At 33.8% G+C, this 21,807-nt stretch overlaps 2 protein-coding genes across 2 annotated transcripts; both read right to left on the bottom strand.

Annotated features, from left to right (window-relative positions):
* Positions 1–327: 327 nt before the first annotated feature.
* LOC147282304 (VQ motif-containing protein) lies at positions 328–900 on the bottom strand. The gene has a single exon (XM_086248195.1). It carries the CDS (start codon positions 898–900, stop codon positions 328–330), a length of 573 nt encoding a protein of 190 aa, XP_086104321.1.
* Positions 901–13,860: 12,960 nt separating this feature from the next.
* On the bottom strand, positions 13,861–18,090 carry FAD2 (fatty acid desaturase 2). The gene is made up of 2 exons (XM_086246115.1): positions 17,953–18,090; positions 13,861–15,191 (listed from the first exon to the last, which is right to left on the bottom strand). The coding sequence occupies exon 2, from the start codon at positions 15,178–15,180 to the stop codon at positions 14,032–14,034; it is 1,149 nt and encodes a 382-aa protein (XP_086102241.1). The 5' UTR covers positions 15,181–15,191; positions 17,953–18,090; the 3' UTR covers positions 13,861–14,031.
* Positions 18,091–21,807: the final 3,717 nt, after the last annotated feature.

Raw genomic sequence — 21,807 nt, forward strand, 5'->3', positions numbered from 1 at the left:
AATGGGTACTGAAAACTGCAATAATATCTTATCTCTGCAAAACACAGAAATACTCAAAAGTATATGTTTAACTTTTAACATAGAGAGATACCCTTATATTCGAAGCTAGCAGATCAGAGAGAGAGAGAGAGAGAGAGATCAGAATATATATATATATATATATATGAACAGAAAATTGGAAAAGTGAAAGACAAGAGATGAATAGACAAGCTAGTAGACTTAAGTTAATTAAACCCTCAAAAATCCCAACAAATTAAGCAAAATATTTCAGAGCAATACTGATCATACATTCTTCTTCTTCTTCTTCTTCAAACATTAATATATATATTAATTAGACAAGTTGATGAGTGGGGCTTCAAACCCATGCAGGTGGTGAGAGTTGGAATTAGCATCCAAATTGGGGGGCAGCAAAGGAAATTCACCACCAAACTCCTGAATGAAGCAGCCTTCCAAATCTGCAAACCTCTCCAAGAACCCACCTGACTTCTCTGCATTCCACATGATCCCTTCATCTTCTTCATCTTCTTCCTTGATTAATCTCTGATCTCTCCCACTAACTCTCATCAGCTGATGATCCATTTTCATGTCTGCAGCCATGAATATTGGAGTAGTACTACTTCTTTTGGGCTCTTCTTCTCTGCAGCTGTGGATAGTAGTATTATTAGTTCTTGGCTTCTTGGTCTTCTTCTTGCAGCCGCCGTTTTCGGATGGTTTTCCCGTGAGTCTCTGCACCAGCTCCCGGAAGTTCGCCACGTCGGTCTTGATGATTTCTGGTGCAAATATGTGTATGATCCGAATCTTGGGCGCCTTATTGTCTTTTGATATTGTTTGTGACTCTCTGTGAAGGCCTAGTGCTGCTGGTATTCTACTACAAGCTTGTTTCTGGGTCATCTCCTCCATGACAAATTAATGGTAAGAGAGAGAGAGAGAGAGAGAGAGAGAGAGAGAGAGAGAGGTTGAGAGATGGGGATTGAGGAGGATGGTATATATATTTGTTTAGCATGAATTGAACAAGGTGAAGCTTATATATATATATATATATATATAGAGGAAAGACTAATATAAGCTAGGACTGGCTACTAATTAATTAATTAATTGGGAGGACAAATGAGAGAGAACTAAGAAAAAAAAGGCTGTCCTTGGGAGCAAGGGGTGGATGAGCTCTTGTCTTGCAAAATGCTAATGTGAATAGAGTAAATGCTACTGAATGGTCCCCTATTTCCCAATCTGTTGTTTCATGATTATATATATATGTACATATTGTATGGGTGTGGGGAATAGGTGAACATATATTCAATTATATAAGATAATCTTTTTTTCATCATGCTACATGAAATGACCAAAACAGCCTCCCATTTTCCATTCAACTAAACTTCATTAGGCTCACCCACTCAAATGCAAATGTGCAATGCATTTAGTTTGTAAATCTTGCATGAACCCCTGTGGTTGAACTTAAATCATTTAATTAAGTTGTCATTTATTGTTTCTGCTTTTATTAATCATTCCACATGAAATGGATTTACATACATGCATGCTAGCTAGTATATAAAGGATTAGATCAACACCTTTCATGGAAATTAATTCACATTTACTAAGGTTTAGAACCTAAACTGTATGAAACTGCTATTTTAATCATGTGAATAAATATTGAATTGTCGATCAGAAGTTTTGGAAGCCCTTGATTTTATTGTTTTATGTCAGAACATGCTCAAATTAATAACTTATGGTGACTTAAATTTACTAAGAATTGATAATTATTAGACAAGAGAGAAATCACGAAAAGAGAAGATAATACATTTCTAAGCCACCTTTTATTCTTGTTTGGATGATAATTAATTAATAAGAGAAAAAAAAATTCTAATTGAAGACATTTTATAAATATTAAGAATTAAATTAGCAAACAAATCAAATTTTCTCTACATATATATCTGTCATGTTAGGGGAGAAAAAATGAGAATCCAACATTGTCTTGTCTTCTTTCCATGTCTTTCGATCAGCATTTTACCATCCAAACAAGAGAAATTTTCTGTACTTCTTTTCATAAAATATTTTGTTCATCTCAGCCACCATTAAAATTTAATGTTAATAATTATAAACCCCCTAGTTAGAGATAAAATCTCTCATAACCTCCACCCAAAATCTAACTCTCTTATAACCCCCAATCTTACACTTAATATTTTCCTAAACCCCCTAGTCAACTAATACCCAGTCAACTTTGACTCCCCATATTTTAATTTTCCAGTTTTACCCCTTTTGTTTTATTTTCATTTTCAGCCAACTAATACTCTCTCTCTCTCTCTCTCTCTCTCTCTCTCTCTCTCCTATCTATTGCCTCTCTCCCCTCTGCGTCTCTCTCTCTCCCCGCTGCTGTCGCCGGCGCGTGCGCCGCCGTCTGGCGACGGTTGCCGGCGAGACCGGTCCCATCAGACTCGCATCTCCTTCCTCTTCCTCCCTATGCCCTCCACGTGCCGTTAAACTAAACGTCGACGCCGGATCGCCGCGACTACGATCGGTGGTGCTCGCCGGCGATCTGCCTTTTTCGACGGAGTTGGAATGCCGGACCACCCAAGTTTTCTTCCTCTCGACGTCCTGAGCACGATGGTATGCTCGGATTCTCCATCCGATCAGCCACGGCGGCAGATCGATGCCACAAAGGCCGCGGCTTCTCCGCCGGCGATCTGCCTTTTTCGGCGGAGTTGGAATGCCAAACCACCCAAGCCTTCTTCCTCTCGACGTCCTGAGCACGATGGTGTGCTCAGATTTTCCATCTGATCAGCCACGGCGGCAGATCGAAGCCACAAAGGCCGCGGCTTCTCCGCCGGCGATCTGGCTTTTCCGGCAGCCATTTCCGTCGAGTCAGGTACTAATATTCTTCTTCTCATTGTACTCTTCAATGCTATGTGTTTGGATTGGACCAATTGCTGATGAATCAAAAAACCCCAAATCGAACCTCATTGTGTGTTGTTGTAACTGTGTATAGGGAACTTTAAGCCTACATTTATTGATTAAATAGTTTCAGTTCGTGAAACAGTTTCAGGTCGTGAAACAGTTTCAGCTCGTGAAACAGTTTCAGCTCATGAAACAGTTTCAGCTCGTGAAACATGAGTTTTAAATGAATTTTGAATGAAATTATGGTTCTGAAATATGATGAATCAAATTTGCAGGTAGAAACAGATCGAGGCAGTGGCGACTGTCGTGTACTCGTCGCGCGTGAGATGATCGGACGACGTTGTATTGTTGGCTACTCCTCTCATCTCAATGGCTTATTGTATTGTTATTGTTTTTTTTTTTTATAAGGTTGCTGTGTTCTTTTTAGTGAAACGGAATTCAGTAAAGGTGTAACTGTTTTAGTGAAGTGTAATTGTTTTAGTAAAGGTGTAATTGTTTTTTAATTAAGGTGTAATTGCATTTTAGTCGAGGTGTAATTGTTTTGATCACTTAATTCAGTTTCAGTAAGTGAATTCATAACTGAATTCTTCAATTTAGTGTAACTGAATTTCTGAAATTCAGTTTCAGTGTAACTGAATTTTTGAAATTCAGTTTCAGTGTAACTGAATTTTTGAAATTCAGTTTTAGTGTAATGAAATTCAATTTCAGTGTTTGATTTTAGTTTTAGTGAAATATTGAGTTTTAGAAAAAACTTCAATTTCAAAAAAAAAAAAAAAAAAAAAACAGTTTCACCAAAATACAGTTACAGTGACGTCAGCATGTGTCAGCATGCGTCAGCGCGCGTCAGCATGCGTCAGAAGGGTAATTTAGGATTATAAGTTTTAGGGGGTTTTGAAAGAGTTTCTAGATGGGTGGGGGTTTAGACAAATTTTTTTGGTGAGTAGGGTGTTTAAAATTAGGCACTATAAAATTTAAAAATCTTGATCTCTCTCATTAACACTCTGATAATTCCAAAAGTACCCTTGGTTGGAGCAAAACTCATTGAAGCAAGGGAACCTTTTTGTATTTTAAGTAGCAAACTCAAAACAATTTAATATATAGCCTTAAGAAATTAAGATCATGCTACCCAATACCCATCCTAATCTAATTAAAAAGAAAAAAAAATAAAAAACATGGTAGCCACTTATGCAAACAGGGGTAAACTTGCCATTGTGGAGCTAAAATATCATTACACATTTACACGTACAAAGCCGTACGTAATCCCGCGTTTCAGACCAAGCACAAATGAGACCAAGCACAAATGAATACTAAATCATAAACAATAATGGCTTTTTATCATTATTTTTCTGTTTAATCCTCCATGTTGTTGTAATTTTACATTACTCTCTACAAGATCTAAAAATTGCTAGAAAAGCACACTGATGAACATCCATATCTAATTGGGGTTTTAGTCATCATGATCTTATTAATTAGTTACATTTGACATAATACAGCAAAGCAAAGCAGATAGTTGAGTGCATGTAGGGGACAAATCCAAGAGAAAAATTTTAATTAGCTGTATTGTTATTTTCTTATCGATTTGGTTCCAGATAATTAAAAACAAATTAGAAGAAAATTTCTGGAAATAAGATACCAGAGAATTACAAGTAGAATAGATATTGCCCCCAATTAGCTAGTCTTGCCGGCCTCAAGTGACATGGACATTTTTTTTTGGTTAACAAGTTACATGGAATGAAGGTTGAGATCTTAGGTTCATATATATATATATATATATATATATATATAAGAATGCTCTAAAACTAACTGGTTAGTAAGTTAATACAAAGCTAACTATTATGTTGGGCTCACCACATAATGTAATCTCAAAATCCGAACAATTTATTTTTTAGGCCATACTTCAAATATCATCCCTATAAAAAATCTCCAAAATCGGAAGTCATTTAGTCATTTGATTATAACAACAACTATTTATATGTTTTTATCGAAAACACTGATTGTCTATTTATTTGATCTCAATTAGACGACTAAATAATTTCCGATTTAGTTAATTTTTTGCAATGATGATCTTTGAAGTATGGCCTAAATAATTGACGGTTCAGATTATGAGATTAATTATGTGGTGGTTCCCAAAGCATGGTTAACTTCGTATTAATTTACTAACCAGTAAGTTTTAGTTAATTATATATATATATAGGAGTGCTCTAGAGCTAACCAGTTAATAAGATAATATAACGCTAACTATCATTTTGAGCCTACTACACAATGTAATTTCATGATCTGAACCGTTTATTTTTTAGGCTCTCATTTAAAGATCATCCTTAAAAAAAATAACAAAATCGGAAATCGTTTAGCCAACTATTTGTAAGCTAATTGTGCTCATGTAAATGGACGAACACAAGTTTTTCAATAAACATGAAATGATTGTAATGATAATCAAATGACTAAATGATTTCTGATTTGGTTGATTTTTTGCAAGGTTAATCTTTGAATAGAGACCTAAAATATGAACGGTTTGGATTATGAGATTACATTGTGTAGCGGGCCCAAAATGGTGGTTAGTATTATATTATTTTACTAACTAGTTAGCTTTAGAGCATTTTTGTATATATATATATATACATGTAATAAGTAAAAACAAAAATTTAAATATGTCCTTTTTAGGTAATTTTAAAGGACAAAAATATTGTAATAAAAAAATGAGTGGGTGGTGTGAATACCTTGGGGGGTGTCGATAACACCACTATTTTGGTTGTCTCTATTTATGCCAATAAGTACCTTTTTATATATGAAATTTGCTATGATTTTGTGCAAGTCATGGCCAATTTAATTAAACTTCACAAACTAATCCATATTAATCTTCTTTTAATTATATTATTTTTTGCATTTGGAAAAGTTTTGCCAAATATTGTTTTCCTATCTCCTACTTTCCAATTAAACCAGATAATAAAATGAAAAAGGACTGAGATAGCTTTCTCATAGACAATTCTTCTCCTTTTTCTTTTCGGAGAAGATACAATTCTTCGATCTCCTTTATATATATATACTTCTTAGAAATCCTTTAGTCTTAAAAATCTAAATCTGTGAATTAAGACTTTATATACTTTGGCTGACCTTTCATAATTCCCAAATCTTATTCATCCTAAGTGATAAACACAATACAAGATGGCGGTTTTTATTCTTACTTCTTTAGCAAAAGCAAGCATTTAATTTAAATTAATAAAAAATGGAAAACTTTGTATGCCATTTGCGAAGTTAACTTGTTCTTTTAGAGAATGAAAGATATATAATGGAATTTCAAGATGAACGTACTGCCTTTTTGAAGAGCGAAAGACTGGCCAATTTTCTATACAAGTAAAGAAAGAAAGGGTTAACAATTAAGAGGTTATTGATTGTTGAACTAAATATTAATGCATTAGGGGCTCTTACAAAATGCAGTTTAATTTTCTGTAACAAAGTTTCGTAAATGTGACGTCACTCAAGCGATGTGTTATATACACATAAAAGGATATTTATGTCTTTTGAGATTCTCTTTAAGGCCTATATGCATTACGACACTACAAGAAATGTGAGCAAAGCACACCCCTCATTGGTGGCACAAAATGAGGTGGCAATTAGAAACTTTAGTCTTTATTGCCCAATTGCTACAGAATTTTGTTAAATCGAGGCACTTAAGTCCCTATTGCCCAATTATCACCTCATTCTATGCCACCAATGAAGATAGGTTTTGTTCACATTTTTTGTAGTGCGACTTTCATTCATGTGATATATACATCAACTTAATTACAAATGTATATCGAAAAGATTTAGCATATGTGCAAGTATCCCTTATTAACAAGGCTCCTACTAACAGTGATTAATCTCTTACATACGTATCCTGGTTTTATTCATAAAAAAATAAAAAATAAAAAAAGTTAAATAAAAAAACGTAGGTCACATTTTGGGAATAGTGAGTAGGAAATAGGCTAGGATGGTTATTGAACTTGACATATATAAGTTGTTCCTTTTGATATCATGTTAAAGTTGGAGCATTATTTAACTTAAAATCAATTGAGCATGAGTGGTATTATTAAACGTGGTGTAAAACTTTCTTGACGTGAAAATTATATCCCAACACATACTACATATTTTGTTAAACTATTAATCTGAACTATATTGATAATAAAAGATATGTGATATGTGTTGATCATATATTGATCAATAGATGTATATATATATATGTGATACGTGTTCAAAATGAACAACCTAGCATTATAATATTCAAACAATTTGACAAGCTAGACAGCATTAGACTGTATAATCTCTCACACACACACATATATATAAGCAAACTAGTACGGATCTGTGGGATCTCACTTGCCACATTGAAAAATCGACTCGAGTGTTTTCTATCATTTGTCTCTACGTTTTCATCTCATAGCTACATAAAGAGTACCATGGCCGGTTTTAAGATTTGTCATTACTCACTAATGGAGCTTTCGATCCCAAACATTTAAGCTAAAACCCTAATCCATTTTAAACTACTCAATTAGTAGTATATCCATCCTCTATGTCCATGTTGACCGTGTCTTCACAATGGATCATTTTCATGTCTTGCATGCATTATGTATAAGATGATGAGGACAAGAATATGTAGTAGTAGCTTGCTTACACATAAAAGACAAATGAAAAAATCCAAGTGATTTTACAATATTTAAGCAAGTGATATGATCGATCAAGCTAGCTAGCTTTACGTTGAAATATTCTCTCCGGCCAATTTTGAAGTAAATATATGAAATACGGACACAAAAGCTAGCAATGACTTAAAGCTATAACATTATGAATGCAATATAAAGAAAAATGCATGTTTAAGTGAGAAATATTTGCTTGGTGGCGTGGTCACATGGCGCATGACTAGTGTTTGCATAATTGGTGTAACTGCTATGAGTTTTTGTTTAACTTTTTTGACTTTTTACAAGATCATATATACATGCATGAGGGGAATTAGGTAGTCATGCTAAGGAGAACAAAACCCAAAATAGCTAATCGATCATCATCTACTTTCTACTTTCTACTTTCTCTTTATTCTTTTCTTCAAGTGGATATCCTTTTGAACCGAATTGCTCTTAATTATTTGCAATAATGTACGTTTTTGTCCAACATCAACATATATATATATATATATATAAATGTGCATGTATATGCTAGCTAGCTAGCTAGCAACTACCATTTCTTTTATAGTACTCTCACTACGTACGTTTCTACTAAAATTGAATAATTTTAATTTTATGCTTCTCATTAAGTAGATGCATATATAAATATATACAAGAATGCTCTAAAACTAACTAGTTAATAAGTTAATACAAAGCTAACCACCATGTTGGGCCCACCGCACAATGTAATCTCAAAATTCGAACCGTCTATTTTTTAGTCCCTACTTCAAAGATCATCCCTGTAAAAAATCTCTAAAATCGGAAATCATTTAGTCATTTGATTATAACAACAACTATTTATATGCTTTTATCGAAAATACTGATCGTCTATTTATTTGATCTCAATTAGATGACTAAATGATTTCTGATTTAGTTGATTTTTTATAATGATGATATTTGAAGTATGACTTAAATAATTGACGGTTCGGATTATGAGATTAGTTATGTAGTGGTCCCAAAAACATGATTAGTTTCGTATTAACTTGTTAACTAGTTAGTTTTAGAGCACTCCTCTATGTATATATATATATATGTTTAGGTAGAAATGTTTTATTACCCGACTATAAATCTAGATCATTGTTAGTTAGATTGATTCTTGATTGAATTTGTAGTCTAGATTTATAATTTGATAAGAGAACATTATTTTACATTTACATTCAACTTAATTAATATAAGAGACAATGAAGGATAATACGTTTACTATTGAATTTAACACAATATAAAACCAATAATTTATTAAAATAACCTTCAATGTTTGTGTCTCACATTTACCCTCATATTAAGTCTCTCATATGAAATTTTAGTAGAAAACTTATAATAATGATTACTTCCCACTTAGATCCATAATAACAAGAAAAAAAAAATAACGTTTGAAAGGGTTTGTCAAAATAAACTTGATATCCTAGGATAATTTGATTAATACAATAGTTGGAAATTAAGCAAGGGGTACGTGGAGGGCATGATAATTGATAGCCGGCAGAGAAATATTATTGTACGGGCAGATCATGCATTCTGAGAGTATAATAACCGTCGATTGTGCACGTGATGAACTGACAGTACATGTAATAACCGTAGGATTGTTTGCGTCATATCTGAGCGAGGCGCACGAGTCTCGTGCCGGCTTGGGCCGGCCCACCCACGGCCCAACTGTACTAGATGATTGATGGCATGGCATCTCAACAGCCACGTGGCCGCGTACGCGCGCTGTTTCCTGGGCGGGAACGAGTGAGAGAGTGCGAGGCCACTCTTCTCTTTTGACGACGTCGTTAAGCAGTTGGACTTGGGTTGCACGACTGCAAGTCCTCTTAAGGCTTAGCTGGATCCTGTTCGCTTTTGCTATCATGTGTCTTGCATTGCCTTCCTACCAAATCTCCCACTCCTTTTCAATATTGGATTCTTTATTTTTGTTTCCAAACCAAAACTCTTTCTTTAATTTCTTCATCATTTGATGATACCTTCACTCATTATTGAAAATGTAAAATCATGCTCATGCCTAAATAATATATGATGTTGAAAGTCTCTCTCTTATCGATCATCAACTAATTTTGAGTTAAATATTCTTAATTCAATCAATTTAGAAAACTTACGAATGATAAGCATGGATAGATAGAGTTGTCAACTCTAATGCCCTAAAATTGAAACTTGCGAAAACATATTGGTAACTTAACTCATATATGTGATTTGCAGGTAATTGCACGCACATGTATATAAAGTTACTCTAAATTTATTAATTTATGTATATATATAACGGATTTAAAATTGAACGGTCTCGATCATTAAATTTTTCGTTTTTTACTGAGCGGATAGTTAAGTGAATGAAGAATTCCTTATTTTATGATGAGCGAGTAATCATTTTTGTGTATATATATATATATCTGCACATTAAAAATAGATTAAACTCAAAGAAACGATCTACTTCTCTTTGTAGCATTAATTATCCATCCTCTCTTCATATCAATTAGTAAAATACAGTCAATGAAGACATTTAGAAGACGGAGCAAAATGAGGATTGTTATACTAAGGGTGCGTTAATTTGATTATATTTTCTTCAATAATATGATATGGCGTGCGAGATTGACAATTATTATATATGGAACAGAGTCTGTCAGTGTACGAGGCTAATTTTAGTTTCATATATGCCACATTAATATATGCATGCATGCACTGAAAAAAGATAACATATGTATATTATATATATAGCATGTTCACATGCATCGTCTGTGTAAGTGTAACTGTCATTTGATTCTCATCTATCGTACTTAATTACCAAACTAAATCTGGGCATATATATGCATATAGCTGTTAAATTCAATTGAAAGATATTCTTCCATTCATATGAGTTTAATTGAATGTCACATGCACCCTATGGTGATTTTGTGAGTAGAGGCTCCCTCCCTATTGCAACTTTTTTTTGGACTGAAGTACGTACTGTTTAGGTATTGTATTCCACATCATCGAGGATGTGTAGCTGCTTTTGAATTAGATAATTTATTTAATTACATAATAATTGATGAAGGACTTATATCGGGGTTTTTTTAAATTTTAAATTTTTAAGGTTTTCCTAATTGAGTTATTTTAAGTTTTAAGTTTTTAACACACAACCCAGTTTATTCCCAACTTCAAGTCATTCGCTCAGTAATTAAGTTCAGCCCAACCAATATTGAGATTCTGGTGCAGTTCATGAACCTAACTCGATCAATAAAGAGGTTAACTGTATAAACGTGTGGTGAGTGGGGACGCGAGCATTCTTAATTTCCTTGTTAGCTGTCTGATATATATATCTTAAGCAATTTGCTTGTACAATGTATAAATATTTTAAGCAATTTACCCTAACAAGAAGCAACCCTTTTCTTTTTGCTCATTTATGCATAACATATTATATGTATTATAAATCCCCCAATAATTGCGCTGGAAGCCTCATAATTTATATACGCTAATTAGAGCTGTTAGACCCAATTAGTCCTACGTACGTACAACTTAAAATTTTTCAGAGAAGGCTCTGCACATTCTATAATTTGGATAATGTAAAGTAAATTAGAGCATCTAATTTAAGATTAATTGGCAATGTGTGGAGAGGCTAACACATTATAAATTAAGCACTATGTATAATTTTCCAATGTTGAAAAACACTGCACATATTCTCACACCCTCAACAAGTGCATGTGGCATCACATAAATCAAAGACATAGACAACTCATGCACATGTGAGTATGTGACCACTCAACCTACCACACGTAGGTGAACCTGACTGTCATAATGTGAAGGAAATTAGAGCATGCAATTTAAAATAATTGGCAATTTGTGAAAAGGCCCAATACCTTATAAAGCACTATGCAATGCTATAATTTTTCAATGTTGAACAACACTCCACTTTATTCTAGCATATGTATCATTTTGTTGATAAAGTGTTATTTAAGTACCATATATATACATGCATATTGTCACAACTTACTTTCTTAATTATCAAGTGTTATATAACTTATGTATATAAATGCCAATAACCATTTGATATAGTAGTGACACTCAGTCTCCATTTATGAAAGTAGGTCCTAAGCCCAAATCTCATAGATGTCATTGTTAGTAATAGAAGAAAACAATTATATATGTATAAACTTGATAAAAATGCTCTTTCTAATAAAATTAAAAAAAACATAAAAGTTGAGTATTAATTCAATCCAATTACAGATATGGGCCAATAAGTGTCCATAGAAGACCCAAACCCAAGTTGCTTAAGCCTACGTGAGCATGCAAGATTGATATATTTCAACCAGAATTGGTCATATATCCACGTTTGTATTTTCTTATAACAATACTTGTTTGACCTACTTAATATAATTAAGAAGCTCCTCTCAAAACAAAATATATAATTAAGAAGCTAGAGCCTATAGCGGTTTGAATGGTTAATTAGTTGATCTATTAACTGACCATGTACTTAATTAAATTATCAGATCAATTATTTCGATCAGAGACCAAGTAATTCGATCATGGCATGTGTTTATGTCTATTTGACGGTTTCACCATTGATTTGTTATTTTACAGCAACGCGCAAATGATGAAATCAATTTCTACGGTCTGATTCTATTGACTTGGTACCCATTCAACTCACTTGATATTTTCAATATACATGTGTGATGTATCAATGTATCATTGTTTTACTTTTACTTTTCCTGTTTGGTTTGTCGTACGTGCATGCTGTATGAATGTGTGATGTTCTACCATTAATTTAGTAAAGAATTGGTTCACTATATAAAAGACCTTTTGCATGTCGATCTGTTATCTGTTGCTTTCATGATCGATTTGTGGTCCTGGACTTCACTTCTGATTATTCAGTTTTATATATAGTACAACTTCAAGTATTAATCCAAAATGTTGTCTAGGAAATCATATATACCGTCATGTAGATATTCAAAGTGAATCTCAAATCTGATTTTCTGTCCTTGTGGCAACTCATATTTTATATTGATCATAGCAACTTGTAACTATGCATTTACCTTTGAAATAATTTAATTAGAAAATTAATTAAGTACCCTTTTTTTAAATTTTTGTTTTCAAATGTAAACTTCAAGTAACCAACAGGATTTTGGACTAGATTTGATGTTGATTTCTTTCAATATTCTAAGCAACGAGCATGATAATCAGATGACATTGATACTATATTTTCATGGTCAAAATCCAAGAGGCAGTAGTTATCTATGGCTATCAATGCAACTTGTAAATTGTAAAATTAAAAATAGATTGGACAAATTGAATGTGTTTAGATTTTAGAACTTGTTCAGCCCTCGTGCTCTTAAGTTTGAACCATGTCAAAATTAACATGCCTAATAATTTACATTTATTAAATTGAAAGAATGCTTTAGATTTTATGCTTGCATTTAGGGTTCGTTTGGTTCAAGTTTTGAAGGCGTGAGAATGAAAAATCAATTACATTCCACGTTTGGTAAATATAAGGAAAGGAAATCAATTCCTGACCTAAAAGAATCTGATGTCCTTATTGAGGAAAAAAATGAAACCCTTGCTCTAGTTTGGGTTTTGTTTTCCCCTAAACCCTTCTCCCTCTTGGAAAAACATTTATTATTTTTTTTTTACAAAACTAACCCTGCTATTATTTTAAAATGTTATCTCTATTATCATTCTTTAAATAAATAATAAATAATTGTATAATTGAAAAACTGACACTTTTCATTTTCAATTCCTACACAACCCAATCATGGGAATGAAAATAAAAAAGTAATTTCTAGTTTACTTTCTCAGGATTACCACACACAGGAAAGAGAATTTTCCCCTCGAAAAATGCAAAAGAATAAGAAGTTAATTATGTAAACTAAACGGGCCCTTAGAGAAATGTTGAGAGGCTGTTATGACATGGGCCTTGCCAAGCCTAGCGAAATATCAAATTGGGTGAGCAGAGTCTATATCCAAAAGCCCACTAAGGACTTGAAGTAAAAGCTTGACTAGATAAGCCTATTGGACTATTTAAGCCAGGCCCAACTTTATACTGGATAGGCTTATTGAGCTGGCCACTAATCTACTTCGTTTTTTTTCTTTTTTCCCCAATGATATAATGGGGAGTAAATGAGTAACAACATTCATTAGTCATAGATACAAAATAAGTCATTATCCAGATTAAATGTACGAATGAATATTTGGAAACCCCCAATGCAATTTCAAATTTGGATAGAGAGGTTGGTTTCATTTTGGATTAGGCCTTTTTCAAGCTCTGTGCTTAAGAAACAAACCACATTCATGACAAGAGAACATAAACCAGTCCATGCTTGTGTTTCAGTTTCTACAATAATTAGGATTTAATAAAATTATTGAAAAAGCACACCTACAATGAAAAGTTCCAAGCAACCAAAGAAACCTTAAATTACCAGGAAAGAGAGAAGCTCAGATCTGACAGAATCTGAAAGTTCCCCTCGTACATGCATTTCCACAATTTTCATAATTTCATAATTCATAACTTATTCTTGTACCAGAAGACACCTTTCTTGTCATTTTCGTCAGGCTCAACGTAGATACACTCCTCTGCCTCCCTCCACATTGCCTTGTAAAATGGAGTCCCGTCAAACTGATAATAATCGCCCAAAACCGGCTTGATTGCATTTGTAGCTTCCATTGCATGATAGTGTGGCATGGTTGAGAACAAATGGTGAGCAACATGAGTGTCTGTGATGTTGTGGAAAACCTTGTTCAAGATTCCATAATCTCTGTCACAAGTTGCCAAAGCTCCTCTCAACCAGTCCCATTCAGAGGAATCGTAGTGTGGCAATGACGGGTGGGTGTGCTGCAAGAATGTGATCAGTACCAAAAATGCATTCACCACCAACAAGGGTCCTCCGTAAAAGCATAAAACCCAAGCAAGCCCTTTCGCCACAGCAAGACGGTAAAGTCCATAGAAGACTGCAAGAACACCTGCATCAGAAACGAATATCTGCAATCGCTCGCGGTCAGAGTAGATAGGGCCATATGGATGAAAGTGGCAAGCAAACCCAACATACGGCCTTCCCGAAACATTGAATGCCAGATACAAAGGCCAGCCTAGAGTGAGTTGGATAGCGAGTGTGAGGAATCTGCCCGGTGGGTTGTTAAGATATTTGGAGTACCATCCAATGGCGGACTTCTGCTTGGGGACAAAGACTTCATCTCGCTCAAGGGAACCTGTGTTCGAATGGTGGCGGCGATGGCTGTATTTCCAAGAAAAGTAAGGGACAAGGAGACAAGAGTGTAGGATTAGGCCAACTGTGTCATCCAGCCATTGATAATCACTAAAGGCATGGTGACCACACTCATGTGCTATGACCCACACACCAGTTAGGACACAGCCCTGGACGGCCCAGTAAACTGGCCATGCCAGGAAAGAGAGAGGTGGAGAGAGGGGGTGGATGTAAGTGGACGCAATGTAGTAAATGATAGAGGCAATGGCGAGGTCGTAAACGACATAGGAGAAGGAGCGGATGACAGAGCGCTGGAAACAGTGAGGTGGGATGGCTTTCTTGACCTGGCTGAGACTGAATGGGGGTTTTGTGTATGGCACTCGCTTGAGGCCGTCGGTTTCAGCATTCTTATGAGTAGGGGGTGCAGACATTCTTCCACCAGCACCCATTTTTGCAAAACCTGCCAAGAAGAGTGAAACAATTGAATATAATGTAGTTACTGGAGGTTATTACAAGGAAACTAGTAAAAAAAAAAAAAAAACTGATATATAATAGAGATGAAAGAAGTGAAAGAGAGATAAGATAAAGCAAAAAGACATGGAAGAATTGGTAAAATAGAAATTAAAAATAAAAAAACTAATTAATTTTAACTTTTAAATTCAACTTATATACATACGTACTATTCTAATCCTCACCTCTCTAACTTTTCCTCACTACAGTGATTATAGTTATACCATGAAAGTGACTACTGACTACCGCTAGTTGGCTGAATCGAAAATCAACAAAACCAAAAAAAGAAGACAGCCGCAAAAGTTAACCCAAAAACACTAAAACCAATGCAGATATTGGAGCTTGAAGCTTTACATGACAACCACTCGAAAAAGATATGCAAAAGTGAACGGCCAAAACCAAAGCAGACCAGCAAGTGGAATATCCAAAAAGAACCCACTATACAACTAGAGGAGCACTTACATCACACAACAAATTTGAATTAAGTTATTGGTTCAGCATTCCATGTCTTGTTATATATGTACAAGCCGAGACGGCAAGACCAAGTTGATACTTAGAGATTGCAATACCAAACAGCCCTCTTGTTAAGAGGGACATAAATTAGTGCTATGCTTGCAAGTTGCAAGAGTCGGCATTCAAATATAAAACAGTCGTTTTTGTCACAGCTGGGAAATTTGACTACCAAGCCGACTAGAGTTCTGTAATTAATAAACTCTGCTGATTATCTGCCATGACATCAACCAAAAAGGGTCTGTAGAAAATATCCACATATATTAATGGTCCTCAATTATAAGTGGAAGAAACATGTACAAAGTACAAACCCAGAGGATGTCTCCATCCACAAGCTAAAGAAGAAGGAAAGGTGTAAATTAATCATAACTGTGGTAACCATGCAATGACCACCTTCAAGTGGCCTCTCCTTTTTTAGGTATCGACCATGGACCAGGCATATGGCAGTCAATTTCCTTTGCTTTTTATATGTTTAATCAATATATACAAGGAATCAATTACATGATGCACCAACAAAGTATTGTTATGAAAAAGGGGAGGATTTTAACCATAGAAAGCAACAACTGAGAGTTCTTTTACTTTATTTGATATTTGATTAGGACCCTCAATTTTAATAAATCAGAATTCATAAGCACCGAAGTTGTTGGTGTTAATTTCAAAAATTAAATAAATAAAATAAAATTGATGAAGAAAGGAAGTTATTTGTGTTCACTTCAAAGAAAAGAAAGTAGTTGGGTATTGACTGCTACCCTACGTAGATCGCTAATTGACAAGACCCAAAAAAGGCACCGAAATATTGGAAAGAAAAAAATTGAAAAATCAAAAAATACAGAGGATAGCCTCCCTAAATTCAAAATAGAAAAGCCAATTTAGAGGGGCCCATCCCCATCACATGAAATACAATAAATATCTTTCTCTCATTAAAAAAAGGAAAAATCTTTCTGCAAAGTAAATGAAATTCCACGAAGCTACCGCACCTACGGACAAGAATTGCTAGCAGCTATAGCCTCCTAATATCGCTGTCAATCCTACGCCAATTCTTAAGTCAAGATTAAATTAATTAATCAAAGCTGACACAACTTTTTAAGCATGTTTCACTTGCCAACTTGATTTGACCAATTATTCTTCATATGCCGAACGTTACCAAATTGTTCATTTCCGAAAATATCTAAATTGGTTTCACCACAAAAAAATTAAAATTAAAATTAAAAGATGAAAAAGAAAAATCCAAATTTGTTTATTGTTTAAACCAAATTTCCGTAACAATCTTGTTTTCCGAAAATGTATCAATACTGTTATGCTACACCAAGTTTTTCGTTGGCATTTTTAATTTTTAAATCAAACCCAACCAAAGCTTCGGTTACTTTCCAAATTTAAAGGCTTAAAACTTATCATCAGAAAATGAAGGTGATAAGGACTCAGGTGCAACCGTCCCAGTCAAACGCTGCGTTTTAAGACCTTCAAGGGGACAAGAAAGAAATATAGGGCCAGAAACTGAGATGAACGGAAAGAGTCATACTTGAATTGTTTAATGATTATAACGAAAATCAGGTGAAAAGCGAGCTGGTTCAGGAGAGTCACAGACACAGAGCATCGAATGGAATCCAAGTTTAACTAATAATAATTTTCAGAACATGTATTAATTTAAAATTAAAATACAAAAACAAAAAATCAGAAAAATGATTTCATTATTAAAAAACAAAGGAGGTTAGAGATGACGACAAGGCCAGAGATAACATGGCCGCCATGAAAGCTCAAATCAGACTACAAGACAAAAGATCCAGAATATAGGCTCAGATGACTCAGATCGGACCTAGAAATGCTCAAATCTTTAAATAAAACCAAAAATAATAATAACATTTATACTAGTTGCATTACAATAATCAAGCTCAAAATCAGAAAATCTCAGCCTTTGAAACAAAAAAACAAAAATAAAAAAAGCCCAACGAAATGAAGATCGGAATCTGCGCAGAAGATTAACGAGCCAAATTTTCTACCATTTCCGCCTAGATCTAAGCTAGATTACGCCATTAAAGCACAAACTCGTGCTCAAACTTGCATAATGGAATTGCATTCAATCAGAAAACACGAAATGTGAGTAGAAAGCTCCAAATTTCACAAAAACCAAACCAAATGTATAGCTACAAATAATCAACCAGAAGAAGAAGAAGAAAAAGAAAGCAAGAAGAGAAAGCACGTACCTGAAAGAGAAGCTCTTGACCTCTCTCTCTAGCTCTCTCCAATCTCCCTCCCTCTCTCTCTCTCTCTCTCTCTCTCTCTCTCTCTGGGCTATTGCTGTTCTATAGAGCGCAGGCCCGTCGAGTCTCACAAGGCCTGAGGCCGCTTGTATTTAAGCTTTAGCTTCCCTCCACCATGTGAACCTGTGGGGCCCACCAGGTTATTTGCGCTCTGTAACTTCTGCCTACGTGGCAGGCGATGATTGGCCTTGGTCTATTACTTTGCTTTCTTTCCGTGACACGAGCGATGGTCATGCATGAGGAGAGATTATTGCAGAAATTATTATTTGTAACATTATCTGCACGTGTCATAACAATGTGGTGTTATCAATCTATTTAAATCAGAAAAAAATTTACAAATAAGACACATATTTTGATGACTGTTTCAATTCAGGACATTAATTTGGATTCGTGTTAATGAAGGACACATAGTTTTATTTTGTGTCAATTAAGGATCCTGTTTTATCTCAACTTTGGCTCGACATTGGACCCATTAAAACTCTACCAAATTTAACAAACTTATACTTGGTTTAAAGTTATGCATTTCCTCTTTACAACCATATAAAGATCACTTAAATCGAACATCTACAACTCCAGATAATTGGCGCAAAAGTAGGGTTCCCGAAACTGTCTAATCGGACCTCTGGAAAAAAATTTAGAAAATCAAACAATTTTAGGTTACCTTATTTTAGGGCCGATTATCTGGAGTTTTAGAGATCCGATTTGGGTAATCTTTATACGGTTGTAAAGAGAAGATGCATATCTTTAAACCCAGTATAATTTTTCTAAGTTTGGTGGAGTTTTGATGGGTCCAACGTTGGGCCAAAGTTGAGATAAAAACTGAAAAAACATGATCCTTAATTAACACAAAATGAAAGAATGTATCTTTCATTAACACAAAGCAAAATTAATGTCTTGAAATGAAACAACTATCAAAGTATGTGTCCTATTTGTAAATTTTTCCTTTTAAATTATAATATATGTATAATAATTAATTTTTAAAATTTTAAATTAAAAAATATTTTTAAAATTATACATGTATTATAATTTAAATAAATAAATAAAATTATATTATAATGACTTCGTAGTGTTACGGTCACTATAATAATTTTTCCTGTCTTAGGCTTTAAACTGAATCCAGCATTCGATCCTGTCCGTTCGTTCCATTTTTTTTTTCTTTTTTTTTAATTCGCATCCGTCCGTCCTTCTTGGGAGTCCAGGATTTTGAGTACTTGGACGTTGGAGATGATACGTACCTACCTACCTCAGCAAGTGAATTAAAATATCTGTGGGGGTATCCCATGCGTGGCTGTGTGGGTGGGACCATAGGCCTTGGGGATGGTGAGTTTATCTTAATGACTGAAATACCCCTGTTGAGGTCCTCAAGGTTTTCGGTCGATACTTATGGCGATATAGACAATGCAACCAATGCAAGTAAAAAAGCAAAAGAGAAAACCAAATTTTAGTAACCTACAACCATGAAGTAACTTCTGCCTACGTGGCAGCCGATGATTGGTCTTGGTCTATCACCTTGCTTTGTTTTCGGTGACACCTAATACAAAAATGATTATTTGTGACCATAACACTAAGTCTATGTGCCAAAATAATGTGATGTTATCAACCTATTTAAATTGTAACATATGTATAGAGGGACGAAGCCATTAGTTGGCTAGCTTGGGCTGTAACCCAGCCAAGCCCAATTGATTTCCCATTTTGATTATATAATTTTGGGTCTAAATTTTTTTTAGCCCACCCACATATATAATATCCAACCCACATATATAATATCTAGTTCACTTATTTCTAACACATTATTTTATTTTATTTCCTTTCTATTACACACTTATAAGATTAGACCAAAAAAAATAATCCATCAAACTTGGTTTTCACCATTTGTAGGGCTGCAGGCTGCTCATCTCTCACTTTAGACTGCTCCTTTGACATTTCTATTACTCATCTAATTTTGTTCACTGACTTCACACTTCTTTTCTACTTTTTTATTACTTATTAGAACAAGATAGAGGATAACTTTCTTACAATTTGTATGATTATTCACATTGAAAAATAATTTTTGATAGTATTAATTTAGAGACAATTATTGATGATTTCTACGTTTTGAAAAAGCGTAAGTCACAATTTAATTAGGTTGTGTTTTGTATTTGCATGACATCTTTATTTATTGTTTTGTTGTTTTTTTTTATATATAGATTTGCATATAATTTGAGAGGTAAGGCTCATTATATCCCCCTATTATATGTATATTTTTATTTTTAATTAATAAATTTCACTCGTACCATCAAGTTTTTATTTATGAATAAATGAAATTATAATAATTAATTTTTATAATTTTAAATTCTAAAAAATATCTTTAAAATCGTACATGTGTTATAATTTAAATAAATTAATAATATCATGTTATAATGACACGTAGTGTTACAGTTATTATAATAATTTTTCTAATAATGCTACACTTACTATTTTTTTATATCATAATTTTATACTATCTTACAGGACATTCATACATTGGACATTAAAAATTAAAAAATAAAACCTAAAAAAAAAAAGTAAATACCCTTCTAATAAAGTAATGACACATCAAGTGGGATACAAATATGAAAAAAAAAATATGGAACAACTAGCATTATTGTAATTTTTCCTACCTCAGGCTTTAAACTGAATCCAGCATTCGATCCTGTCCGTTCGTTTCATATTTTTTTCCTTTTTTTAATTCGCATCCGTCCGTCCCTCTTGCCCTCTTGGGAGTCCAGGATTTTGAGTACTTGGAAGTTGGAGATGATACGTACCTCCCTACCTCAGCAAGTGAATGAAAATATCTCTGTGGGGGGATCACATGCGTGGCTGTGTGGGTGGGACAGGCCTTGGAGATGGTGAATTTATCTTAATGACCGAAATGCCCCTGTGAAGGTTATCAAGATTTTTGGTCGATAGTTATGGCGATATAGACAATGCAACTAATGCAAGTAAAAAAAACAAAAGAGAACACCAAATTTTAGTCACCTACAACCATGAAGTCACAATAAAGGAGTAATAAATGTTGAATGCAGGTAAATGAAACGTTTTGAAAAAAAACTTAATGATCTATATTCCAAAAAAAAAAAAAGTGTATGTTATATACAAGGAATAAAATTTCGGGTTTCGAGAAAATTTCGATGGAAATTTCGAAGATTTTTAAATTTCGACAAAAATGATGGAAATTGATATCAAAATACGGAAATTTTGAATGAAACTTTACCATATGTTTATTTATCATATTATCTACTAAATTGATAAAAAATATTGAAGAAACCAAATTATATAGTAGGTTTCATGTGATATAAGGTAAATATAATACACGCTGAAGACAAATACTGTTAAATAAAATTAGTATAAAATGAAATTAGTATATTATCTATACTCTATAATATATACACTAAACCCTATATATTTTATAATCTATATTCTATATCGTTTAGGATATGGTATATGATACTAGGGTTTAAGCCCTTTATGGTACTTTAAATTATTTTTTATATAAAAACATATTATAGTTTACTAGTTTAGGGTTTAAAAATAACTAAATGAAACTCCAAAACGGCAAATGAAACTCCAAACTATTTTTTTTTTTCACAATTAACCCAAAGGCCCCAAACCTCAAACAACCCTAAACTTTTTAATTTTTTTTTCTTTTTTTTTTTTTCTTTTTTTTTTCTTTTTTTTTCTTCTTTTTCTTTTCCTTCCTTTCCCTTTCCTTACTTTTCCCCCGAGGCTCCACTGCTCCAGCAGCCCCCTGTTTTCTTCATTTCTTCTCTCTCTCTCTCT

This window comes from Dryas octopetala, chromosome 6, assembly GCF_963921425.1.
Source record: "Dryas octopetala chromosome 6, drDryOcto1.1, whole genome shotgun sequence".
Lineage (NCBI taxonomy): Eukaryota > Viridiplantae > Streptophyta > Magnoliopsida > Rosales > Rosaceae > Dryas > Dryas octopetala.